Source organism: Trichomycterus rosablanca, chromosome 5, assembly GCF_030014385.1.
Source record: "Trichomycterus rosablanca isolate fTriRos1 chromosome 5, fTriRos1.hap1, whole genome shotgun sequence".
NCBI lineage: Eukaryota > Metazoa > Chordata > Actinopteri > Siluriformes > Trichomycteridae > Trichomycterus > Trichomycterus rosablanca.
The window spans coordinates 25,197,599-25,220,623 of record NC_085992.1 but is presented as its reverse complement, the minus strand read 5'-3'; the positions used below and the strand labels follow the sequence as shown (position 1 = coordinate 25,220,623).

The following is a 23,025-nucleotide window of genomic DNA, read 5'->3' as shown; positions in this document are numbered from 1 at the left end:
TTCAGTATTTCACAGTACATATTGGAGTTCATGTGTCCCTCAATGAAATGTAACTCCCCAACACCTGCTGCACTCATGCAGCCCCAGACCATGGCATTCCCACCACCATGCTTGACTGTAGGCATGACACACTTATCTTTGTACTCCTCACCTGATTGCCGCCACACATGCTTGAGACCATCTGAACCAAACAAATTAATCTTGGTCTCATCAGACCACAGGACATGGTTCCAGTAATCCATGTCCTTTGTTGACATGTCTTCAGCAAACTGTTTGCGGGCTTTCTTGTGTAGAGACTTCAGAAGAGGCTTCCTTGTGGGGTGACAGCCATGCAGACCAATTTGATGTAGTGTGCAGCGTATGGTCTGAGCACTGACAGGCTGACCCCCCACCTTTTCAATCTCTGCAGCAATGCTGACAGCACTCCTGCGCCTATCTTTCAAAGACAGTTGGATGTGACGCTGAGCACGTGCACTCAGCTTCTTTGGACGACCAACGCGAGGTCTGTTCTGAGTGGACCCTGCTCTTTTAAAACGCTGGATGATCTTGGCCACTGTGCTGCAGCTCAGTTTCAGGGTGTTGGCCATCTTCATGTAGCCTTGGCCATCTTCATGTAGCGCAACAATTCGTCTTTTAAGATCCTCAGAGAGTTCTTTGCCATGAGGTGCCATGTTGGAACTTTCAGTGACCAGTATGAGAGTGTGAGAGCTGTACTACTAAATTGAACACACCTGCTCCCTATGCACACCTGAGACCTAGTAACACTAACAAATCACATGACATTTTGGAGGGAAAATGACAAGCAGTGCTCAATTTGGACATTTAGGGGTAGTCTCTTAGGGGTGTACTCACTTTTGTTGCCGGTGGTTTAGACATTAATGGCTGTATATTGAGTTATTTTGAGGGAAGAATAAATTTACACTGTTATATAAGCTGCACACAGACTACTTTTCATTGTGTGAAAGTGTCATTTTGTCAGTGTTGTCCCATGAAAAGATAAACTTAAATATCTGCAGAAATGTGAGGGGTGTACTCACTTTTGTGATACACTGTATATATATATATATATATATATATATATATATATATATATATATATATAGGGGCTGCTGGAGCAGTGGTTTAGCATAGCTAAGCACTTAAACTTCTAAGAAATAAACATAAAACTCAAAAAAATTTTGCGAGAACAAAGCAAGCCACCCGACAAAATAAAGCCTATCATTCATGTACACAGAGAGACGTGTGCCGCCTAGCGGAAAATTACTAAACTACTGGTCTTGGTACGGTTCTCGCACAAATTTTTAAACAATCGGACCGAACATTCGGTTTTCCAGATTTTGTCCGTTAAATCCGAAATCCATAAAAAGGAGGCCCGTTAAATTAAGGTTTCACTATATGTGTGTATAATATACACTGATCATTAAAACCACCTCCTTATTTGACAGTGACATGACATTTTTACATATCGTGTCCACTCACTGTCCACTCTATTAGACACTCCTACCTACTTGGTCCACCTTGTAGACGTAAGGTCAGAGATGATCGCTCATCTATTGCTGCTGTTTGAGTTGGTAATCTTCTAGACCTTCATCAGTGGTCACAGAAAGCTGCCCATGGGGCGCTTTTGGCTGGATGTTTTTGGTTGGTGGACTATTCTCAGTCCAGCAGTGACAGCGCTCCATCAGCGCTGCTGTGTCTTATCCATTCATACCAGCACAACACGCACACCACCACCATGTCAGTGTCACTGCAGTGCTGAGAATGATCCACCACCCAAATATTACCTGCTCTGTGGTGGTCCTGGGAGAGTCCTGACCATTGAAGAACAGCATGAAAGGGGGCTAACAAAGCATGCAGAGTAACAGATGGACTACAGTCAGTAATTGTGGAACTACAAAGTGCTTATATATGGTAAGTAGAGCTGATCATATAGACAGTGAGTGTAGAAACAAGGAGGTGGTTTTAATGTTATGGCTGATCGGTGTATATACTGTATATATTACAACCATGTCACTGGTACAAGGGGGACCAGTTTGTGCCAGTAAAACATTCCCCACAATATTACACACCAGCAGCAGCCAAACAAGGAACGTTGTGTCTATAAATCTCTGCTGTTTACCAGCAAATTTTAAAGCTACCATCTGCATGTCACAGCTGGTAAGAGTATATCGGATCACATTTTTTCCATTGTTATGTCTGATGTTAACTACAGCTCCTGACCCGTGTCTAAGATTTCATGTACTGCACTGCTTTCAGTAAGAATATAGAATTTAGCCACAATACAGGGTTTTCAAACATAAACTTCCTCTTTAAGACCTTGACACAGCATCACAGCAGAGTTTAGGACTAATTAGTTCACTCCAACACATCATTTCATCTCGAGTCAGTCAGAGATGGGCTGTTAGACTGTTGTCTTGTTAACTAACCAGACTGCACTAGAGCTTATGATCTTATAAGCTTATGAGCTATTTAGATTTTCAGTAATCAAGCCCGTGTGTGTCTGGTCTCACGTCTCTACACCTTTGACATGGTTTGCTGCAGAGATGGGTCAGCTTTCTCAATGCCACTGAAAACGCAATCCATAACTTCATTTCAGCTTATTCTTGGCTTTTCTTGTCTTTGGAGTCCATCCACGAGTCCCGTCATACATTGACTTCAGTGTTGTCATGTGGGTGCCTCATCATAAACCCAAAGTAACAGAACTTGTGGGATTTTATGTGGTTCAGTAGCTCCTTTTCTGTTCTGGCCATCTTGTAAAGTTGTTCATTAGTTATCATCTTCCTCCATTAAATTTTCAGCAGTTTTCTGATGCACTTGTTCTTAAAAGCCTGCATGTATCTTGCTTCCTTTTTGTTTAGTGTCCAGACTCACCAGACTTTAAGATTTTAAATGTAAATGTGAGTCGCTTATATTAAAAAAATAAATAAATAAATAAAACGTTTAATGATATTTGATTCATGGGTTGATTTAACTGTAAAAGGGGTAATATACACTGATCAGCCATAACATTAAAACCACCTCCTTGTTTCTACACTCACTGTCCATTTTATCAGCTCCACTTACCATATAGGAGCACTTTGTAGTTCTACAATTACTGACTGTAGTCCATCTGTTTCTCTACATACTTTTTAGCCTGCCGTCACCCTGTTCTTCAATGGTCTGGACCCCCACAGGACCACCACAAAACAGGTTTTATTTAAGTGATGGATCAGCACTGCAGTGACACTGACATGGTGGTGGTGTGTTAGTGTGTGTTATGCTGGTATGAGTGGATCAGAGACAGCAGCGCTGCTGAAGTTTTTAAATACCTTGTCCACTCACTGTCCACTCTATTAGACACTCCTACCTGGTTGGTCCACCTTGTAGATGTAAAGTCCGAGACGATCGCTCATCTATTGCTGCTTTTTGAGTTGGTCATTGTTTAGACCTTCATCAGTGGTCACAGGACGCTGCCTAGGGGTGCTGTTGGCTGGATATATTTGGTTGGTGGACTATTCTCAGTCCAGCAGTGACAGTGAGGTGTTTAAAAACTCCATCAGCGCTGCTGTGTCTGATCCACTCATACCAGCACAACACACACTAACACACCACCACCATGTCAGTGTCACTGCAGTGCTGAGAATTATCCACCACCTAAATAATACCTGCTCTGTGGTGGTCCTGTGGGGGTCCTGACCATTGAAGAACTGCATGAAAGAGGACTAACAAAGCATGCAGAGAAACAGATGGACTACAGTCAGTAATTGTAGAACTACAGAGAGCTTCTATATGGTAAATGGAGCTGATAAAATGAACAGTGAGTGTAGAAACAAGGAGGTGGTTTTAATGTTATGGCTGATCGGTGTATTACCTTGTGTATTTTTTCTTTAAGAAAAAAAGTGACAAATACTTTTCCCAAGCACTGTATGTGAAGTAAAATCAAAGGCTGAAAAGCTTTTCTTTAAACCCTTAGCAGTAGTGGAAAAAAAAGTATCTGTATATGAATGTAGGTACTTCTGTTTTTACTGGCAAGGGCTTAGCTGGGCATAAGGGGGTTTAACAGGGCGGCAGAGATCAACCAGAGCAGCGCCTCAGAAATCCCCCTTCATTCCCACTAACACTAGCAAACACAGTGCCAGCTGCTTCTGGAGCTTCATTAAAGCAGATGGGAGCACATACAGGAACTGCCTGAACAGTTCGTGTTACTGCGAGTAAGTCAAAGCCAAGAAAATAAATAAGCCTTACGTGTCTGAATTCTTTTATTATTTATTTTAGTTTGAGATGTGACTTCTAATAAGCTTATTCTCCCTTTACATTTTCTCAGGACACACATGTAGACACAAACATACATAAATTTTCAACCTGCTCCTACTATAGAAGATAAAAAGAATAGCAATAAAAAGCTTAATAAGAAGCCAGCACCACAATTCTGAGTGTGTGTGTGTGTGTCTTCTCTTTAAATGGGTACCTCACAGTCAAAGTATTGGCCAAAGCCTTGCACACAGTTTTGCATTATTTTGTAATTCAGTAGTATCTAGAAATCATAAGCTCTCACTCACATAGCTTGGGGAATACCCACACTGAGACCTGGTAGAACAAGCATTTTTAAACCTGTTGATTACTTAGAGAACGTTTATAGCAGGTCGACACTTAGGGTCAGGACCCCCACAGGACCACCATAGAGCAGGTATTATTTAGGTGTTGGATCATTCTCAGCACTGCAGTGACACTGACATGGTGGTGGTGTGTTAGTGTGTGTTGTGCTGGTATGAGTGGATAAGACACAGCAGCGCTGATGGAGTTTTTAAACACCTCACTGTCACTGCTGGACTGAGAATAGTCCACCAACCAAAAACATCCAGTCAACAGCGCCCCATGGGCAGCGTCCTGTGACCTGTGATGAAGATCTCAAAGATGACCAACTCAAACAACAGCAATAGATGAGCGATTGTCTCTGACTTTACATCTACAAGGTGGATCAACTAGGTAGGAGTGTCTAATAGAGTGGACAGTGAGTGGACATAGTATATAAAAACTCCATCAGCGCTGCTGTGTCTGATCCACTGATCCCAGCACAACACACACTAACACACCACCACCATGTCAGTGTCACTGCAGTGCTGAGAATGATCCACCACCCAAATAATACCTACTCTGTAGTGGGTTGTTCTAAAGAGCTATCTAAAATTAAAAGTTGTTCTGTAATAGGACGCCACTGTTCTAACATGACCGTTCATGAAATTTCTTCCCTTTAAGATTTTCAAGAATCAACTATGAGAGGCCGCTCAGGTGGCGCAGCGGTAAAGTACGCTAGCGCACCAGAGTTGGGTTTCTAGATGCATCGTATCGAAACTCAGCTCTACCTTTCCGACTGGGTTGGGCGGCAGTATGGACAACGTTTGGCTGTTGTTCAGGGGCTTAGAGGTAGAGTCGGAGCATAGGTCCTCATAACTGGTACAACTGCGGCCCCTGCTGGTTGACTGACGGCGCCTGCACAGGGCTGAGGAATAACATTGAGGGGGGTGTGACCCTCCGTGCGCAGTGTCTCTCGGTGTATGAAGTCGAATCAGTATAGAGGACACAATCAGGGTAATTGGACACGATTAGAATGGGGATAAAAGTTGGTGGAAAAAAAAAAAAAAAAAAAAGAATCAACTATGAGTGGTATTGAAAAGTATCCTCATGCAAAAAAAAAATAGCTGTTTGCCACAACTGGATGCATTGTTGGGCCTTACAAACGATAGCTGTCCCAGCTAAAGGGAGATGCTAAGCTGAACTCCTGTGTGTGAGTGTAATACAGTTTACTGTATATCTTTACCTTCAACTGGAGCGGAGCGAGAAGTACACAGATCAGCCAGAATGTCCAGCATTGTCCCTCTAGTCACCAAGCATGGATTCTGCCTAAAGAGGACATACAGAGCATTAAAATATATTTAGACTCTTTTTTAACTGAAGGCTATCCTGGTCAAGGTTGCAGTGGGTCTGGTGCTGAAAGACCAGAAACAAGGATGGTATATATTCTAGACAGTGCACCAATCCATTGCAGAGAAGTCAAACTGAAGCCGAGGAGACGTAGGAGAAACGTGAAAATTCCTCACAGACAGGGACCAGAGGCGAGGATCAAACTCTGGTCACCAGAACCCATGCAAGGAAACAGCAAACAGATATGATAAAAACAACAATGCATGTTAGCAGGTGATTTATTTTTCCCTAGTTTAGCTGAGCTTTTGTCTAATTGCTCCTGGAGGACCGGAGGCTGACTGGGACATCAGCATCACATGTGCCGCCCAGGGGAGCAAAAACAATCGCAGGACTTAGGATTCACTTTCAGGCCAACCGCAAGCGTTATGTTGGCGGGTGGAAGTGTGGGTCGCTGGAACACATCTCTGTGCATGTGTACGAGACCACATGCTTATGGCCATGTGTGAGAACAAGAGGCGCAGTGTTTAGAACTGACGTCAGTGCTTCGTCTTTCAGATATTAATAACACACAAATGCTAACACACACATCCTCTTTCTCTCATATGCATAACTCTTCCTGCTCTGTCTCTGTCTGCATGTCTCTCACACGTACACAAGATGTGGGCTTTCACTTAGTTATGCCTGCCAAATCTCCTAAAGCTTCAATCCAGCAACTGGAGTCCAGAGCGCCAAGCTTCGTATGGAATGCAGTGAGCTCTGAAGCATTACAATCCACCTTAAATGAATAAAAAGCAAGACTATTCATTTCAAGACCTAGCCAGATCAACTGTGAGGAGGTCTTTGTTTAAAGAGACGGACTTGTCACATTTCATTACATCACACAATCAATACGCCACCTTTAGGAGCAAAAGGGTAAAACAGATCAGTTTTTTTACAAATCATACAGTCATGGTTCCTAAACTGTGGTACAGGTACACTAGCAATAAGCAACGTGCCGCAATTTGACAAAAGAAAATCCCCCAGTGTCCCAGGATGACAAAATTGAGATTGAAAAATAAATGAGAAATTATTAGGCGCTCAAATTGTTTTACACACTTTGGTTACATTCATATTTAGTTTTTTTTTATGTATTTTCCTCTCCTTTTTCTCCTTTTATGCGTCATGCTTCCTCTCCACCAATGCTGATCTCCACTCTGATTGAGGAGAACAAAGCTAACCCACATCCCCTCTGACACGTGGGCAGCATGCCGTATGCATCGTCTCCCACACTTTGATGAGTGCAACGCGGATCAGCACTGTGTACGGAGAGACACACCCTGACAGCACTCTTTTCCCGTCTCTGTGCAGGCGCCATCAATCAGCCAGCAGAGGTCGTAATTGCATTAGTTATGAGAGAGTCCCTATCCGGCTTTTTAATACCCCTATCTGAACAACAGGCCAATCGTTGTTCATGTGGCCGCTCAGCCCCGCCGGCAGGCAGAGCTGAGATTCAATACGATGTATTCGAGATCCCAGCTCTGGTTCCAGCGTGTGTTTTTTATCGCTGCGCCACCTGAGCGACCCACTTTGGTTACAATCATAACAGAACAGCTAGTTACTGGTTACACAAGATTCATCAGTTCAAGTCTTTAATGTCAAACACAGTCATGAACAATTTAGTATCTCCAGTTCACATCACTTGCATGTCTTTGGACTGTGGGAGGAAACCGGAGCTCACGGAGGAAACCCACGCAGACACGGGGAAAACATACAAACTCCACACAGAAAGGACCCGGATCGCCCCACCTGGGGATCAAACCCAGGACCTTCTTGCTGTGAGGCAACAGTGATACCCACCGAGCCACCATGACACCCTAACTGGGTCTGATAGTGGGGGGAAAATCCTCATTGCTGCTGGAACTGTGGTCTCTGCTGTCTAGTCGAGGGCTGTCCGCTTTCTGCAATGCACTAGATTCACCGGCAAAAAAAGCAGCCTTTGTGCATACTACTACTACTACTACTACTACTACTACTACATGACAGTAGATACAGTATTGTTGGGTTTGGTTGTCTCACCTTTTCTACCTCTTACCATATGTCTTGTCATTCTGGCCATACAAATTTCTAAACTTTGCTTTTTTTGACCAAGGGTCTTTCTTCAGAGGGCTCTTTCTTTATCCAAGGAATCGTCAACATACAGCAGCATCTAAGCCAATAATAATGCAGACTTCAGCTTAATTTACTGTGGACAGAGACAGCCACATCTAATTCATGTCATAGCTGTTTTGGTGGTTTTGGGAGTACAGTTGTAGTAAGTGGAAGGTTGTGTCCACTTTTAAGTTGACACAGCTGGGCCAATGAGCAAGACCCTTAACCATTAACTGCTTGCACTGAATTCAGTCACAATTGTTATTCAATTTGGATAAAAAAGTCCACGGAATGCCATGAATGTACATCCGAACATTTGGACAAATTTCCTATTAGGTATAAGGTGGTCCTTTTTCTATAATTAGTATAAGTTGATGACCCCCCTCCCCAAAGTTTGACAAAAAGACCAGTGTTAAATGTACAAGCATTTATATCAACAACAGCTGTGCTGGAGAGGCAACAGCAAGACAACCCCCAAAAAGGTTTTGCAGGTGGTGGCCACAGACAATTACGCTCTCCTTATACTTCCTGCCTGATTCTTCTCTAGTTTTGTGTTTTGCTAGTGTGCTTGTCAGTACTGGTAGCCTATTCAGGTTGCACAGATAGTCCAGCTCCTCCAGGATGGCACATCGTTGAATGCAATAAAACCAAAATGATAATTTCTTGAACATTTACTAAACTGACATATACACTGATCAGCCATAACATTAAAACCCCATCCTTGTTTCTACACTCACTGTCCATTTTATCAGCTCCACTTACCATACAGAAGCACTTTGTAGTTCTACTTTGTAGTTTGTAGTTTCTCTGCCTGCTTTGTAGTTTCTCTGCCTGCTTTGTTAGCCAGCTTTCATGCTGTTCTTCAATGGTCAGGACCCCCACAGGACCACCACAGAGCAGGTATTATTTTTGTGGTGGATGACTCTCAGCACTGCAGTGACACTGACATAGTGGTGGTGTGTTAGTGTGTGTTGTGCTGGTATGGAGTGGAAAACACCTCATTGTCACTGCTAGACTGAGAATAGTCCACCAACCAAAAACATCCAGCCAACAGCGCCCTGTGGGCAGCGTCCTGTAACCACTGATAAAGGTCTAGAAGATCACCAACTCAAACAGCAGCAATAGATGAGCTATCGTCTCTGACTTTACATCTACAAGGTGGACCAACTAGGTAGGAGTGTCTAATAGAGTGGACAGTGAGTGGACACGGTATTTAAAAACTTCAGGAGCTGCTGTGTCTGATCCACTCCTACCAGCACAACACAAACTAACACACCACCACCATGTCAGTGCAGTGTTGAGAATGATCCACCACCTAAATAATACCTGCTCTGTGTTGGTCCTGTGGGGGTCCTGACCATTGATGGAGAAACAGATGGACTACAGTCAGTAATTGTAGAACTACAAAGTGCTTCTATATGGTAAGTGGAGCTGATAAAATGGACAGTGAGTGTAGAAACAAGGAGGTGGTTTAATGTTATGGCTGATCAGTATATACAAAGAAAAGATTTCTAACATTTTTACTGCCCAACCTACTGTCTTTTCCCAATTGGAACATCCTCCACCACTGCAGACCTCCACCCTGACCGAGGAGAGCCAAATATTAACATTCGTCTATTCTTTTTACTTGACACAGATGCAGTTTCACCATGAGTCATATCACATACATAGAAACAAGCTATGCTATGAACAGTTCAGCCAGCAGAGCTCACATGTGCAGCAGCAGTAAGGAACCCATTAGACCAACCCCCTTTAGGCTGAGACAATTGTGCTTGCTGGAAACCTGGCTAGAACTTGAGAGGTTGAGATCTCAGCGTTAGACCGCTGTGGCACCTGAGCGTATCCTCACAGATTTACTTAACTTTCACTGATAACAGTCTGGATCATCCTTTTAATTTTGATGTGTAGAACTTTCAGTTTTCCTAAAAAACAAGCTACAACATGGACTTATCTGACCACAGTGCATATTCCAACTGTCATTCTCTTGTAAAGTTAGATCTGACATAACATAACTACACACTTCAGTACAGTAATCACGCCTATTTTTGCTTTTACACAATACCACATTAAACTTGCAACCAAATTTCAAGGAATGTAGCTCATGTTTTAACTGCACATTTCTCTTATTACATTTCTCACGCAGATTAAATGCCGGGCTTACTTGGACATTTTCTGCTTTTGAAACATTAGAAGCAACATTACTTGACTTACATGGGCTGAAGCCCTGCTACTGGGTCAAACCGTGACCAACTAGACTAAGAGCTTAAATTACACAAAGTACCAAGTCAGGCAAGAACAAGTCAATACTTAAATCTTGGCAGTGTTCTATTCTGTAAAACACAGTGTCAGTCAAAAGCTGATAAACAACAATTATAATGATGACCCTGAAGTCCATCAGCCTCAGAAACGTGATCTACCGAGCAAACTAGTAGAATAAAAAGTCTGTTGTGGTGAGGGAATTCTCATTCGGACCCACCCTTTGTTCACAGAAGTGATTAAACTAAGATATCGCAGATGAGGGATTAGTGAACACCTGGGCAGGTCAGGAGGGCCGAGTGATCAAATGCAAGAGCCATAGTATGGCCCACTGAACAGGAATTCACCCCATCATCTTAATCATGCAGGAGCAATAGACAACAGTCTTTTTTTTTTTTTTAAGATATTACTTCCTGTTCAATCAATCGTCCAATTCATTCTAATAACCGAAACTGAAAATGGCATGAACAAGGGCAGGAGAACTGGAACAACCACACTCAGTTATAATGCGTAAACACAACACAAAATGTGCATATGACATTAGGGATTGACCATGTCAATGCAAAGCTCCTAAAAGTAGAAAATGACACTGTGAGTGAAATGCACTGCCACAAAAAAAAGCCAAAAATGTTGTAAAATACAAACAAGGAGCTTTACCAAGGGTGCCAATACAAATACAGACTTTGGCAAATATGGCTTATGAAATTAATTGTGGTTAATTATCTTATGTCTTGCTAAAAGATCCACCCATGAACCAGTGTGAGCTGTTTGTCAAAGGTAGACAAATTTTCATACTCTGAAGTGAAGGGTAAATGTTTTCAAGCTGATTTTCATTCAAAGTGAGCATAACATAGAGCTGGGCGGTATGACCGTAGCACAGTTAATACAACACAGGTAATGTTTGTTTATTAGGATTTTAACTTGTTTAACATGTTTTACACTTTGGTTACATTCATGACAGAAATGGTAGTTACTCGATACACAAGATTCATCAGTTCACAAGTTTATTGTCAAACACAGTCATGGACAATTTTGTATCTCCAATTAACCTGACTGCATGTCTTCGGACTGTGGGAGGACACTGGAGCTCCTGTAGGAAACCCACACAGACACGGGGAGAACATGCAAACTCCACACAGAAAGGACTCGGACCGCCCCACCTGGGGACCTTCTTGCTGTAAGGCGACCTGTGATCAAGTTGTACAATCAGTAAAGTCATACCGCAGTATAATGGTATAACTGTGTAGTTCATCAGTGGTGACTAGGAGACTGCAAACGTTGTTTTATTTGTTAAAGGGAAAGCTAATGGTAATTGTATAATACTTAAATAATATATTAATATCAAACATCGTGTATATAGCACCTGTTTCACGTGTACTGATTCCATCATATATTGTGTCATTTTGTGGAGCCAAGCAAACCTTATAGTACTCAAAACCTTCTCTATACACACCGATCAGCCATAACATTGAAACCACCTCCTTGTTTCTATACTCACTGTCCATTTTATCAGCTCATATAAGCATATAGAAGCACTTTGTAGTTCTACAATTACTGACTGTAGTCCATCTGTTTCTCTGCATGCTTTGTTATCCCCCTTTTATGCTGTTCTTCAATTATTTAAGTGGTGGATGCTTCTGAGCACTGCAGTGACACTAACATGGTGGTGGTGTGTTAGTGTGTGTTGTGCTGGTATGAGTGGATAAGACACAGCAATGCTGATGGAGTTTTTAAGTACCTCACTGTCACTGCTGGACTGAAAATAGTCCACCAACCAAATATATCCAGCCAACAGTGCCCCGTGAGCAGCGTCCTGTGACCACTGATGAAAGTCTAGAAGATGACCAACTCAAACAGCAGCAACAGATGAGCGATCGTCTCTGACTTTACGTCTACAAGGTGGACCAACTAGGTAGGAGTGGACAGTGAGAGGACACAATATTTAAAAACTCCAGCAGCGCTGTAGAACACAAATCTTCATTATATCCTTCTTTTTAGTGGAAACCCACCTTGAATGTTGCTAAAGTACAAGCATTGTTCAGATAAAAGAAAATACTTTGTTGGAATGGTTTTCCTCAATAACAGTAGCTAGGTAACAGCTCTGGTTATTTTAAATTTTAATAACCACACAAACAGTGGATACAGGCATTTCTAGCCATGTTTATCAGCATAAATTACTTCTTGGTCAATACAAAGCTACACTGATTTAAATGTGATACTATATTGCTACACAAAAGCAAAGCATCACTACATACGGCATATACGTAGTACTGAAATGAAATAAATCTGACTAAAATTAATACAAATTACAAGTTTTCCTCATGATTACTTAATGGTACAATAACCCTAGCTGTTAAATCATTACTAATATCAGGTTTTTTTTTATTTTTCATGATTCATGACCTGATTATATACACTCATCAGTATTGTGCAGAGCGGTGGGTGCACTTGTGTCATGCTCGGCTCTGTAAGATGCCGTAAGTGCACAGGGCTACTAAGAGGGCAACAAGGATCCAAAAGTTCAGCCTTTGAAATGTGAGCTGGTGCATGGAGGGGCAAACAAAGAGTTTCTCATTCAGAAGATCTCTTTAGAGCCCTGAAGCCTTTCCTCAGAGAGAGATGAGCTCATCACATTTTGCACTCAGGATGTGGTCTGAATGCAGGTATTCACTGGAAGCAACACTAGCGCAGTGATTGGAAGTCTGATGATTTTAATCTATGGGTCACTAGGAGTCTACCATTACAACAGCAAAGTAATTTATAGAAACTACTACATAGTATACATGTAGTTTATATTTTATAATGTTTTTTTTAGCATTGTAAGCCCTCACAGCTCCTCAGTACTTGAAATAATCAATTATTCACTGATGCCTACTTTTACTTTTTAATTAATTAAATGTTTACACATTATTAGTTGGTAACAAATGCATGCTGTATTTTACATTTTAATGGTCTCACCGATAAAAAATAATGTTATAAAAAATTTTCTTCGCATTTCTTAGTTTCTTGGGACTATAAAAACAACAAACAATTAATATTTTTACAAGTACACATAATATTTAACGAGCCTCTACCAAACAGCTCAGATGATCACAAAATGATGCAACTTTCATGGAACAACAAGAAGGTGGTTTTAATGTTATGGCTGATCGGTATATGTACAGTGTATCACGAAAGTGAGTACACCCCTCACATTTCTGCAAATATTTCATTATATCTTTTCATGGCACAACACTATAGACATGAAACTTGGATATAACTAAGAGTAGTCAGTGTACAACTTGTATAGCAGTGTAGATTTACTGTCTTCTGAAAATAACTCAACACACAGCCATTAATGTCTAAATAGCTGGCAACATAAGTGAGTACACCCCACAGTGAACATGTCCAAATTGTGCCCAAAGTGTCAATATTTTGTGTGACCACCATTATTATCACTGCCTTAACCCTCCTGGGCATGGAATTCACCAGAGCTGCACAGGTTGCTACTGGAATCCTCTTCCACTCCTCCATGATGACATCACGGAGCTGGTGGATGTTAGACACCTTAAACTCCTCCACCTTTCACTTGAGGATGCGCCACAGGTGCTCAATTGGGTTTAGTCCATCACCTTTACCTTCAGCTTCCTCAGCAAGGCAGTTGTCATCTTGGAGGTTGTGTTTGGGGTCGTTATCCTGTTGGAAAACTGCCATGAGGCCCTGTTTTCGAAGGAAGGGGATCATGCTCTGTTTCAGAATGTCACAGTACATGTTGGAATTCATGTTTCCCTCAATGAACTTCAGCTCCCCAGTGCCAGCAACACTCATGCAGCCCAAGACCATGATGCTACCACCACCATGCTTGACTGTAGGCAAGATACAGTTGTCTTGGTACTTCTCACCAGGGCGCCGCCACACATGCTGGACACCATCTGAGCCAAACAAGTTTATCTTGGTCTCGTCAGACCACAGGGCATTCCAGTAATCCATGTTCTTGGACTGCTTGTCTTCAGCAAACTGTTTGCTGGCTTTCTTGTGCGTCAGCTTCCTTCTGGGATGACGACCATGCAGACCGAGTTGATGCAGTGTGCGGTGTATGGTCTGAGCACTGACAGGCTGACCTCCCACCTCTTCAACCTCTGCAGCAATGCTGGCAGCACTCATGTGTCTATTTTTTAAAGCCAACCTCTGGATATGACGCCGAACACGTGGACTCAACTTCTTTGGTCGACCCTGGCGAAGCCTGTTCCGAGTGGAACCTGTCCTGGAAAACCGCTGTATGACCTTGGCCACCATGCTGTAGCTCAGTTTCAGGGTGTTGGCAATCTTCTTATAGCCCAGGCCATCTTTGTGGAGAGCAACAATTCTATTTCTCACATCCTCAGAGAGTTCTTTGCCATGAGGTGCCATGTTGAATATCCAGTGGCCAGTATGAGAGAATTGTACCCAAAACACCAAATTTAACAGCCCTGCTCCCCATTTACACCTGGGACCTTGACACATGACACCAGGGAGGGACAACGACACATTTGGGCACAATTTGGACATGTTCACTGTGGGGTGTACTCACTTATGTTGCCAGCTATTTAGACATTAATGGCTGTGTGTTGAGTTATTTTCAGAAGACAGTAAATCTACACTGCTATACAAGTTGTACACTGACTACTCTAAGTTATATCCAAGTTTCATGTCTATAGTGTTGTCCCATGAAAAGATATAATGAAATATTTGCAGAAATGTGAGGGGTGTACTCACTTTCGTGATACACTGTATATATACAGTGTATCACAAAAGTGAGTACACCCCTCACATTTCTGCAGATATTTAAGTATATCTTTTCATGGGACAACACTGACAAAATGACACTTTGACACAATGAAAAGTAGTCTGTGTGCAGCTTATATAACAGTGTAAATTTATTCTTCCCTCAAAATAACTCAATATACAGCCATTAATGTCTAAACCACCGGCAACAAAAGTGAGTACACCCCTTAGTGAAAGTTCCTGAAGTGTCAATATTTTGTGTGGCCACCATTATTTCCCAGAACTGCCTTAACTCTCCTGGGCATGGAGTTTACCAGAGCTTCACAGGTTGCCACTGGAATGCTTTTCCACTCCTCCATGACGAAATCACGGAGCTGGCGGATATTCGAGACTTTGCGCTCCTCCACCTTCCGCTTGAGGATGCCCCAAAGATGTTCTATTGGGTTTAGGTCTGGAGACATGCTTGGCCAGTCCATCACCTTTACCCTTAGCCTCTTCAATAAAGCAGTGGTCGTCTTAGAGGTGTGTTTGGGGTCATTATCATGCTGGAACACTGCCCTGTGACCCAGTTTCCGGAGGGAGGGGATCATGCTCTGCTTCAGTATTTCACAGTACATATTGGAGTTCATGTGTCCCTCAATGAAATGTAACTCCCCAACACCTGCTGCACTCATGCAGCCCCAGACCATGGCATTCCCACCACCATGCTTGACTGTAGGCATGACACACTTATCTTTGTACTCCTCACCTGATTGCCGCCACACATGCTTGAGACCATCTGAACCAAACAAATTAATCTTGGTCTCATCAGACCATAGGACATGGTTCCAGTAATCCATGTCCTTTGTTGACATGTCTTCAGCAAACTGTTTGCGGGCTTTCTTGTGTAGAGACTTCAGAAGAGGCTTCCTTCTGGGGTGACAGCCATGCAGACCAATTTGATGTAGTGTGCGGCGTATGGTCTGAGCACTGACAGGCTGACCCCCCACCTTTTCAATCTCTGCAGCAATGCTGACAGCACTCCTGCGCCTATCTTTCAAAGACAGCAGTTGGATGTGACGCTGAGCACGTGCACTCAGCTTCTTTGGACGACCAACGCGAGGTCTGTTCTGAGTGGACCCTGCTCTTTTAAAACGCTGCATGATCTTGGCCACTGTGCTGCAGCTCAGTTTCAGGGTGTTGGCAATCTTCTTGTAGCCTTGGCCATCTTCATGTAGCGCAACAATTCGTCTTTTAAGATCCTCAGAGAGTTCTTTGCCATGAGGTGCCATGTTGGAACTTTCAGTGACCAGTATGAGAGAGTGTGAAGCTCTCACTACTAAATTGAACACACCTGCTCCCTATGCACACCTGAGACCTAGTAACACTTACAAATCACATGACATTTTGGAGGGAAAATGACAAGCAGTGCTCAATTTGGACATTTAGGGGTGTAGTCTCTTAGGGGTGTACTCACTTTTGTTGCCGGTGGCTTAGACATTAATGGCTGTACATTGAGTTATTTTGAGGGAAGAATAAATTTACACTGTTATATAAGCTGCACACAGACTACTTTTCATTGTGTCAAAGTGTCATTTTGTCAGTGTTGTCCCATGAAAAGATATACTTAAATATCTGCAGAAATGTGAGGGGTGTACTCACTTTTGTGATACACTGTATATATACAGGACACTGCCCACGGGGTGCTGTTGGCTGGATATATTTTTGGTTGGTGGACTATTCTCAGTCCAGCAGTGACAGTGAGGTGTTTAAAAACTCCATCAGTACTGCTGTGTCTTGTCCACTCATGTTTGTGAGTGCTGAGAATGGTGCTGCAGTGCTGAGAATGGTCCACCACTAAAATAATACCTACTCTGTGGTGGTCCTGGGAGAGTCCTGACCATTGAAGAACAGCATGAAGGGGGGCTAACAAAGCATACAGGGAAACAGATGGACTACAGTCAGTAATTGTAGAACTACAAAGTGCTCCTATATGGTAAGTGGAGCTGATAAAATGGACAGTGTATGTAGAAACAAGGAGGTGATTTTAATGTTAAACAAAGAGCAGACACGGCCCAAACAAGACTATTTAAATACAAGTATTTAGACTAAAAGTAAGCTCAATTAAATGGTTGAGTACACCATTAAAGGGTTAATCATGGTGAGAAAGCAAACCAAACAGAGAAAGAAAATAACAATATAAAAAAAACTTACATTACATAAGTGTATTGATTAGATGAAGAAAGAATGTGTTATTCCTCCACAGCTTTTGGATTTGTAAACGTGACCCATCTTTACTAAAAACCAAATGTCCAGCTGATCAAATTTATTTATTAGGATTTTAATGTCCTGTTTTACACTTTGGTTACATTCATGACAGGAACGATAGTTACTGGTTACACACAATTCATTAGTTCAAGTTTTATGTTAAACACCATCAAAAGCAATTTTGTATCTCCAATTCACCTCACTTGCATGTTTTTGGACTGTGAGAGGAAACCTGAGCTCCCGGAGGAAACCCCTTACAGATACAGAGAGAACATACAAACTCCACACAAAAAGGTCCTGTACTGCTCCAACTGAAAATCAAACACAGGACCTTCTTGCTGTGCTGCGACAGAGCTACCCACCAAGACACGGTGTGGCCCAGATGACACAGACGAAGCAGCCAGCTTGGTGGATGAGATGTGTATAGCACAGCTGCATGATAAAGGATGCTACCAGCTAATGCCAAGGGGCCTAGCCCATCCACAGTATAAAGCACAGAGCTGATGCCATTAAAACGTTCCTTTCCTAGGGAAATCCCAGCCACTAGAAGAATTAAGTTTATACACATATTTAGCGTAATATTGACTTTCACATTGTTAGTGTGAAGGATAAGTAGATGTGCCAGTTTATCGTTTCAACTTGGAGATGCTGCTAGCATTTTAATGAAACCACAGGCAAAGCTGAATAGTACGTTTTCATAAAAGGAAAACTGATTCAACCAACAATTTACATTTTAACATTCACAGCATTTATCAGACACTTGTTTCAAAGGCATCTTACAATTATGACTAAATACAATTCAAGCAACTGAGGGTTAAGGGCTTTGCTCAGGGGCACCTTGGCGTAGTGGGGCTTGAAGCATTAATGCTATGATTGCTAGTCCAGTACATTAACCACTGAGCTAGCACTGTTCTAATTGTTCTGAAAGCTGCTGCCTGCTCTTCTGTAATATTTAAAGTATGATGAGCTTGTTATAGAAGGTAGTTGGTTACAATTAGGATCTACAAGGGATCTTCAAAAAGTTTCCACACTTTTATATTTTGGTTGGAAACGGTGAGGGCGGGAGCAGTAGTAACTGGTCGTGTCTGTTTATTAGGATTTTAACGTCATGTTTTACACTTTGGTTACATTCATGACAGGAACGGTAGTTACTCATTACACAAGGTTCATCAGTTCACACAAGGTTATATTAAACACAGTCATAGACAATTTTGTATCTCCAGTTTACCTCACTGGCATGTCTTTGGACTGTGGGAGGAAACCGGAGCATCCAGAGTAAACCCATGCAGACACGGGGAGAACATGGTCGTGTCTGAGAGACTGAGAGAGAGCTTATAGTCTGGATTTAGCGCCATCTGATTTCCACTATTTTGGACGCTCAAAGAAGCTTTAAGGGGAAGAAGATTTGCATGTGACGATGATGTGAAAGCAGCGGTGCATTAGTGGCTACACGCTCAACCAAAAACATTTTTTGCTGATGGCATTAAACAGTTGGTACGACGCTGGGAAAAATGCATCAGGAAGGTGACTATGTAGAAAAGTGATGTCATTTGTTTTTTTTAAAATTCTTAATAAAAAGAGTTTTAAAAAGTGCAGAAACTTGTGAAGACCCCTCAAATATACCAGTTAGATGCTACAGCATGTAAGTTCGCTGGCAGGCAACATAAAACAAGAAGAGAAAGCATTTCACCTTTTTTTGTCTGTATTTACCCAGGCTTGAATACATTTGGGAGGAACATGTGCAGTTGGAAACTGTCAAAAGCATGAACTAGCAGGTCAGGAAGAAAAGTAAACCTGAAGTCCAAGCACTCCCTGGTTAGACAGAGCAAGACTTTTAACAGGCATCAGTTGAGACTTTCGATCAACAGTGAAGAAAGCAGTACAGTATTGACCTCAAAACACTTTTCCCACCGCTCTGGGCTTATAGATGTTTTCTGTACACCTGTGAAAAGGTTAAATTATTTCTTGACAGTGCTGAGAGACTGTGTGTGTTTGTGTGTGAGCATGTGTGTGTTTACCTTGTGGCCAACCACAGTCTCGGCCAAAGAGCCCCAATGATGTCACTGTCCTGGTCTCCTACTGACGTCTGGGGTCGGTGAGAGTCTGCCAGGTAGGAGCGCAGAAGAAAGAGAACCTGCAAAAAAGAGAAATGCTTGAGCAAAAACAAAAAGTACAGGACAAAGCAGAGAAAATAAAGATCCAAATTATGTAACTATTTCAAGATGATTTCTAGCATTTTCTTCAGAACTTAGAACTAAAAAGATAATGCCTAGTTTTTTTTCCATTCAAATGTCAATACAGTCAGTTCCCACTGGCTAGCTGAGTCTTCCTTAATGCCAACATCTTTAAATTAGCCAGGATAACAAATTTACTGATGTAATGTCCATAAAATTCAAACCTGCATTCAGTGCTGTCTTATTCTAAACATTTACATTATTACTCTTAATATAAATGACAAGCTGGGATTCCATCCTTGCCCCAGGACAGCATGGCTTATAAGTTGACAGTCAGTTCTCCCACCCTTTCCCGACACAGCAAATGTGTCTGAAGAGAACTTGACCGAGACACTGGTGGGCGAAAGACACTGGGCTGCTCAGTTGGCGCAGCGATAAAAACACACGCTGGAACCCAAGCTGGGATCTCGAATACATCGTATCGAATCTCGGCTCTGCCTGCCGGCTGAGCGGTCTCGTACAACGATTGGCCTGTTGTTCAGATATGGGTGGGACTAAGCCGGATGGGGTCTCTCTCTCTCATGGCTGGTGCAATTGCGACCTCTGCTGGCTGAGAAAAGAGTGCTCTCAGGGTGTGTATCTCGGTTCACAACGCTGAGCTGCACTGTACTTGTCAAAGTGTAGGTGATAAGATGCATAAGGCATGCTGCCCACGTGTTGGAGGGGGCGTGGGTTAGCTTTGTTCTCCTCAATCAGAGTGGGGATCAGCATTGGTGGAGAGGAAGCACGACATAAATCCATAAACTTTTATATTGGAAAATTATATATGGACTTATCTAGCAAATCATATCAATTATTAGGACCAAAGTTCCTCAACAGTGTCTTGATAAAACATGTTGACTGTTTTAACTCATCTGTAGTGTTAAAATTCTATAAACTCCCCTTTACCTAAGAATCAAACATGACTCACCTTTACTATATCCCTAAAATAAAGCATATTCATTGAATTTCAATCCTCACAACCGTTTTGAATATACGAGGTTACTAAAAGTCAAATTGTGAGTCTAAAATAAGATAATTTAGGGGGTTTTCTCTGCGGAACTGCTAAAGATAAAAAAAAAAAAAAAACACCCCACAAACATTCAACTGTTTTAGTGCAACTAGCATGTGTGTTTTGCATTCTTTAATCCCACAGAACATTGAACACATGCATCATTGGGGAAGTTGTACAACGGAACAATACAACTGTACTATTTCATTTAAAGGGTAATCGTCTCATTCGACTAGTTTCCTCATGAATAGTGCAATATGTCAAAGCTCTGGCATTAAACAGTATGTTCCACCTTAAAATTATGTTGGCTGTACCCTAATGGCAGAGCTGGAGGCTTATTAGTTAATGTTTAATCAGTTAATAATTTTTTTCAAAATATATTTTAAATAATGTCATTTTCAATATAGCAATAATATTAGGAACTAAACACATTATAATAGCGTATTTAATATTATATGTATTTAATACATACTTTGACACCCAAGTTGTAGAATAAAACACAGAATGCAGAATTAGTTATGTAGTTATTATAATTTTTTTTTTTACCCTTTTTCTCCCACTTTAGCGCATCCAATTTCTGCCCGTCAATCATCCTCTCACAAATGCTGGTCCCTGCTTCTGATTGGGGAGGACGAGGCTGCTCCACGCCCCCTCCGACACGTGCACAGCAATCGAACATCTTATCACCTACACTTGACGAGTGCAGTGCAGTGCAGTACAGCGCTGTGTACGGAGGGCCACACCCTCTACCGCACTCCTTTCCTATCTCCGTGCAGACGCCACCAACCAGCCAACAGAGGTCATAATCACACTAGTCTGACAGAAAGTCCCCATCCGGCTTAATCCCGCCCCTATCTGAACAACAGGCCAATCATTGTTCATGTGGCCGCTCAGCCTCAGCCGGCAGGCAGAGCCGAGGTTCAATACAATGTATTCGAGATCTCAGCTCTGGTGAACAGCGTGTGTTTTTACCGCTGTGCCACCTGAGTGGCATTATGTAGTTATTTTACATATTTCACTTTATGTACTCATACACATGCACAAAAAGTATTAATTTATTGTATTCACCAAGATAATAAAGAAAACGGTATTTAAAATATGTATATCAAAAAGTTTAAAAAACATACTTATTTTTGTTCATATTTAGAGGTACAAAATCAAAGGACTTTGTGTGTGGGGAACTTGGATGGCACAGCAGTTTAATATGCTAACCACCACTGCCAAGACCTGAGTCTAGAGTTGTACCCGCCAGTGTAAAAATGTGACCAGCTCCACACAATAAATTGTGTACAAGAGGATACATGAACTGAAAGTATGACTTAAGTAAAACAACAGTGGTTCAATACTTGTTTTTCCTCACTATATTGAGGATCTAGCACAGCTCTATCCTTACAAAACACAGCCACACACATTCTTACCAAGCCTATGCCCAAAAATAATAATAATAAAAAAAGAATGAGCAAGAGTATGAAATGGAATGGGTAAGTGCATGTCTGGAGATTTTAAAATACAGTATATAAATAAGTGTTTGTTGTCTAGAAAGGTTGGTTCTTATAGCATTTAGCAATTCATTAGGCACAGTGGTAGCCTAATAAGCAGGGTTTTGGGCTATCAGCTGAAAGACAGAGTTCGAATCCCAGCTCTGCCATGCAGCCACTGTTGGGTCCTTGAGCAAGGCCCTTAACCCTGCTCCAGGGGCGCAGTACAATGGCTGACCCTGCGCTCTGACCCCAGCTTCCAAACAAGCTGGGATATGCGAGGAAAGATTTTTGTGTACTGTATATGTGTATATGTATATATGACAAATAAAGGGATTCTATTCAATTCTGAACAGCAGCATTGCCATGGGAACCTCATTGCATTCACAGCCTGGGGCACCCTGGAACCAAATCACCAATGGGCCAATTTAGGACTGTCGCCCGATGAATTAAATGAATTCATTTTTGGATGAAGTTGATATAAATGTGTACCTTGTGTTGCATTTTAAACAGCTAAAGGCATTTTCCTGCACTGCAGACACTGTGCGGAAGCAATTCATTGTGCACCGTTCAGAATCCGTCCAGACCACAAAGCACCGAATCTGACTGCTGAACCATGGACGCCCTGCACCCTCATGATGAAATGCATCAACCCGAACTCTGAACCTGCTGCTTTTGCCAAGAGAAAGTGCAGATTTGTGTAGCTTGCTGCAGTTTTTGGCCCCTCATGGGGAAGTGGTGGGTATTTATAGGCACCAAATACATGACTTGTGACCAAATGCAAACCAGCAATGGGAATAAACGAAGCAGCGAAGAGCAAAAATAAATACCGCATCAAAGCCCATAATTCAGTAGGGTGTACAGAAGCACACATGCACTTACAACCTGAGGCCCTACTGCACTGCTGGCCTACTGGATGAACTAACTGGCCTACTGACATAATTATACAGTCTGGTAGACTGCATGACTTAAAATTTCAGAACTGCTCTACCACTTATACTCAATGACCTTTATGGTATGTATCAGTAAAAAGAACGTTACTATTACT

The 23,025-nt window shown here is 42.1% G+C and overlaps 1 protein-coding gene across 1 annotated transcript in view; it reads right to left on the bottom strand.

Moving 5' to 3' along the window:
* The window catches only part of thada (THADA armadillo repeat containing), a 220,069-nt gene that overhangs the window by 44,411 nt on the left and 152,633 nt on the right, over positions 1–23,025 (bottom strand). Inside the window, exons 30-31 of the mRNA XM_062995897.1 lie at positions 19,293–19,408; positions 5,798–5,880 (exon numbers count right to left, since the gene is read on the bottom strand). Coding sequence (XP_062851967.1) covers positions 5,798–5,880; positions 19,293–19,408 — 199 coding nt within the window. The remainder of the gene's footprint in view (positions 1–5,797; positions 5,881–19,292; positions 19,409–23,025) is intronic.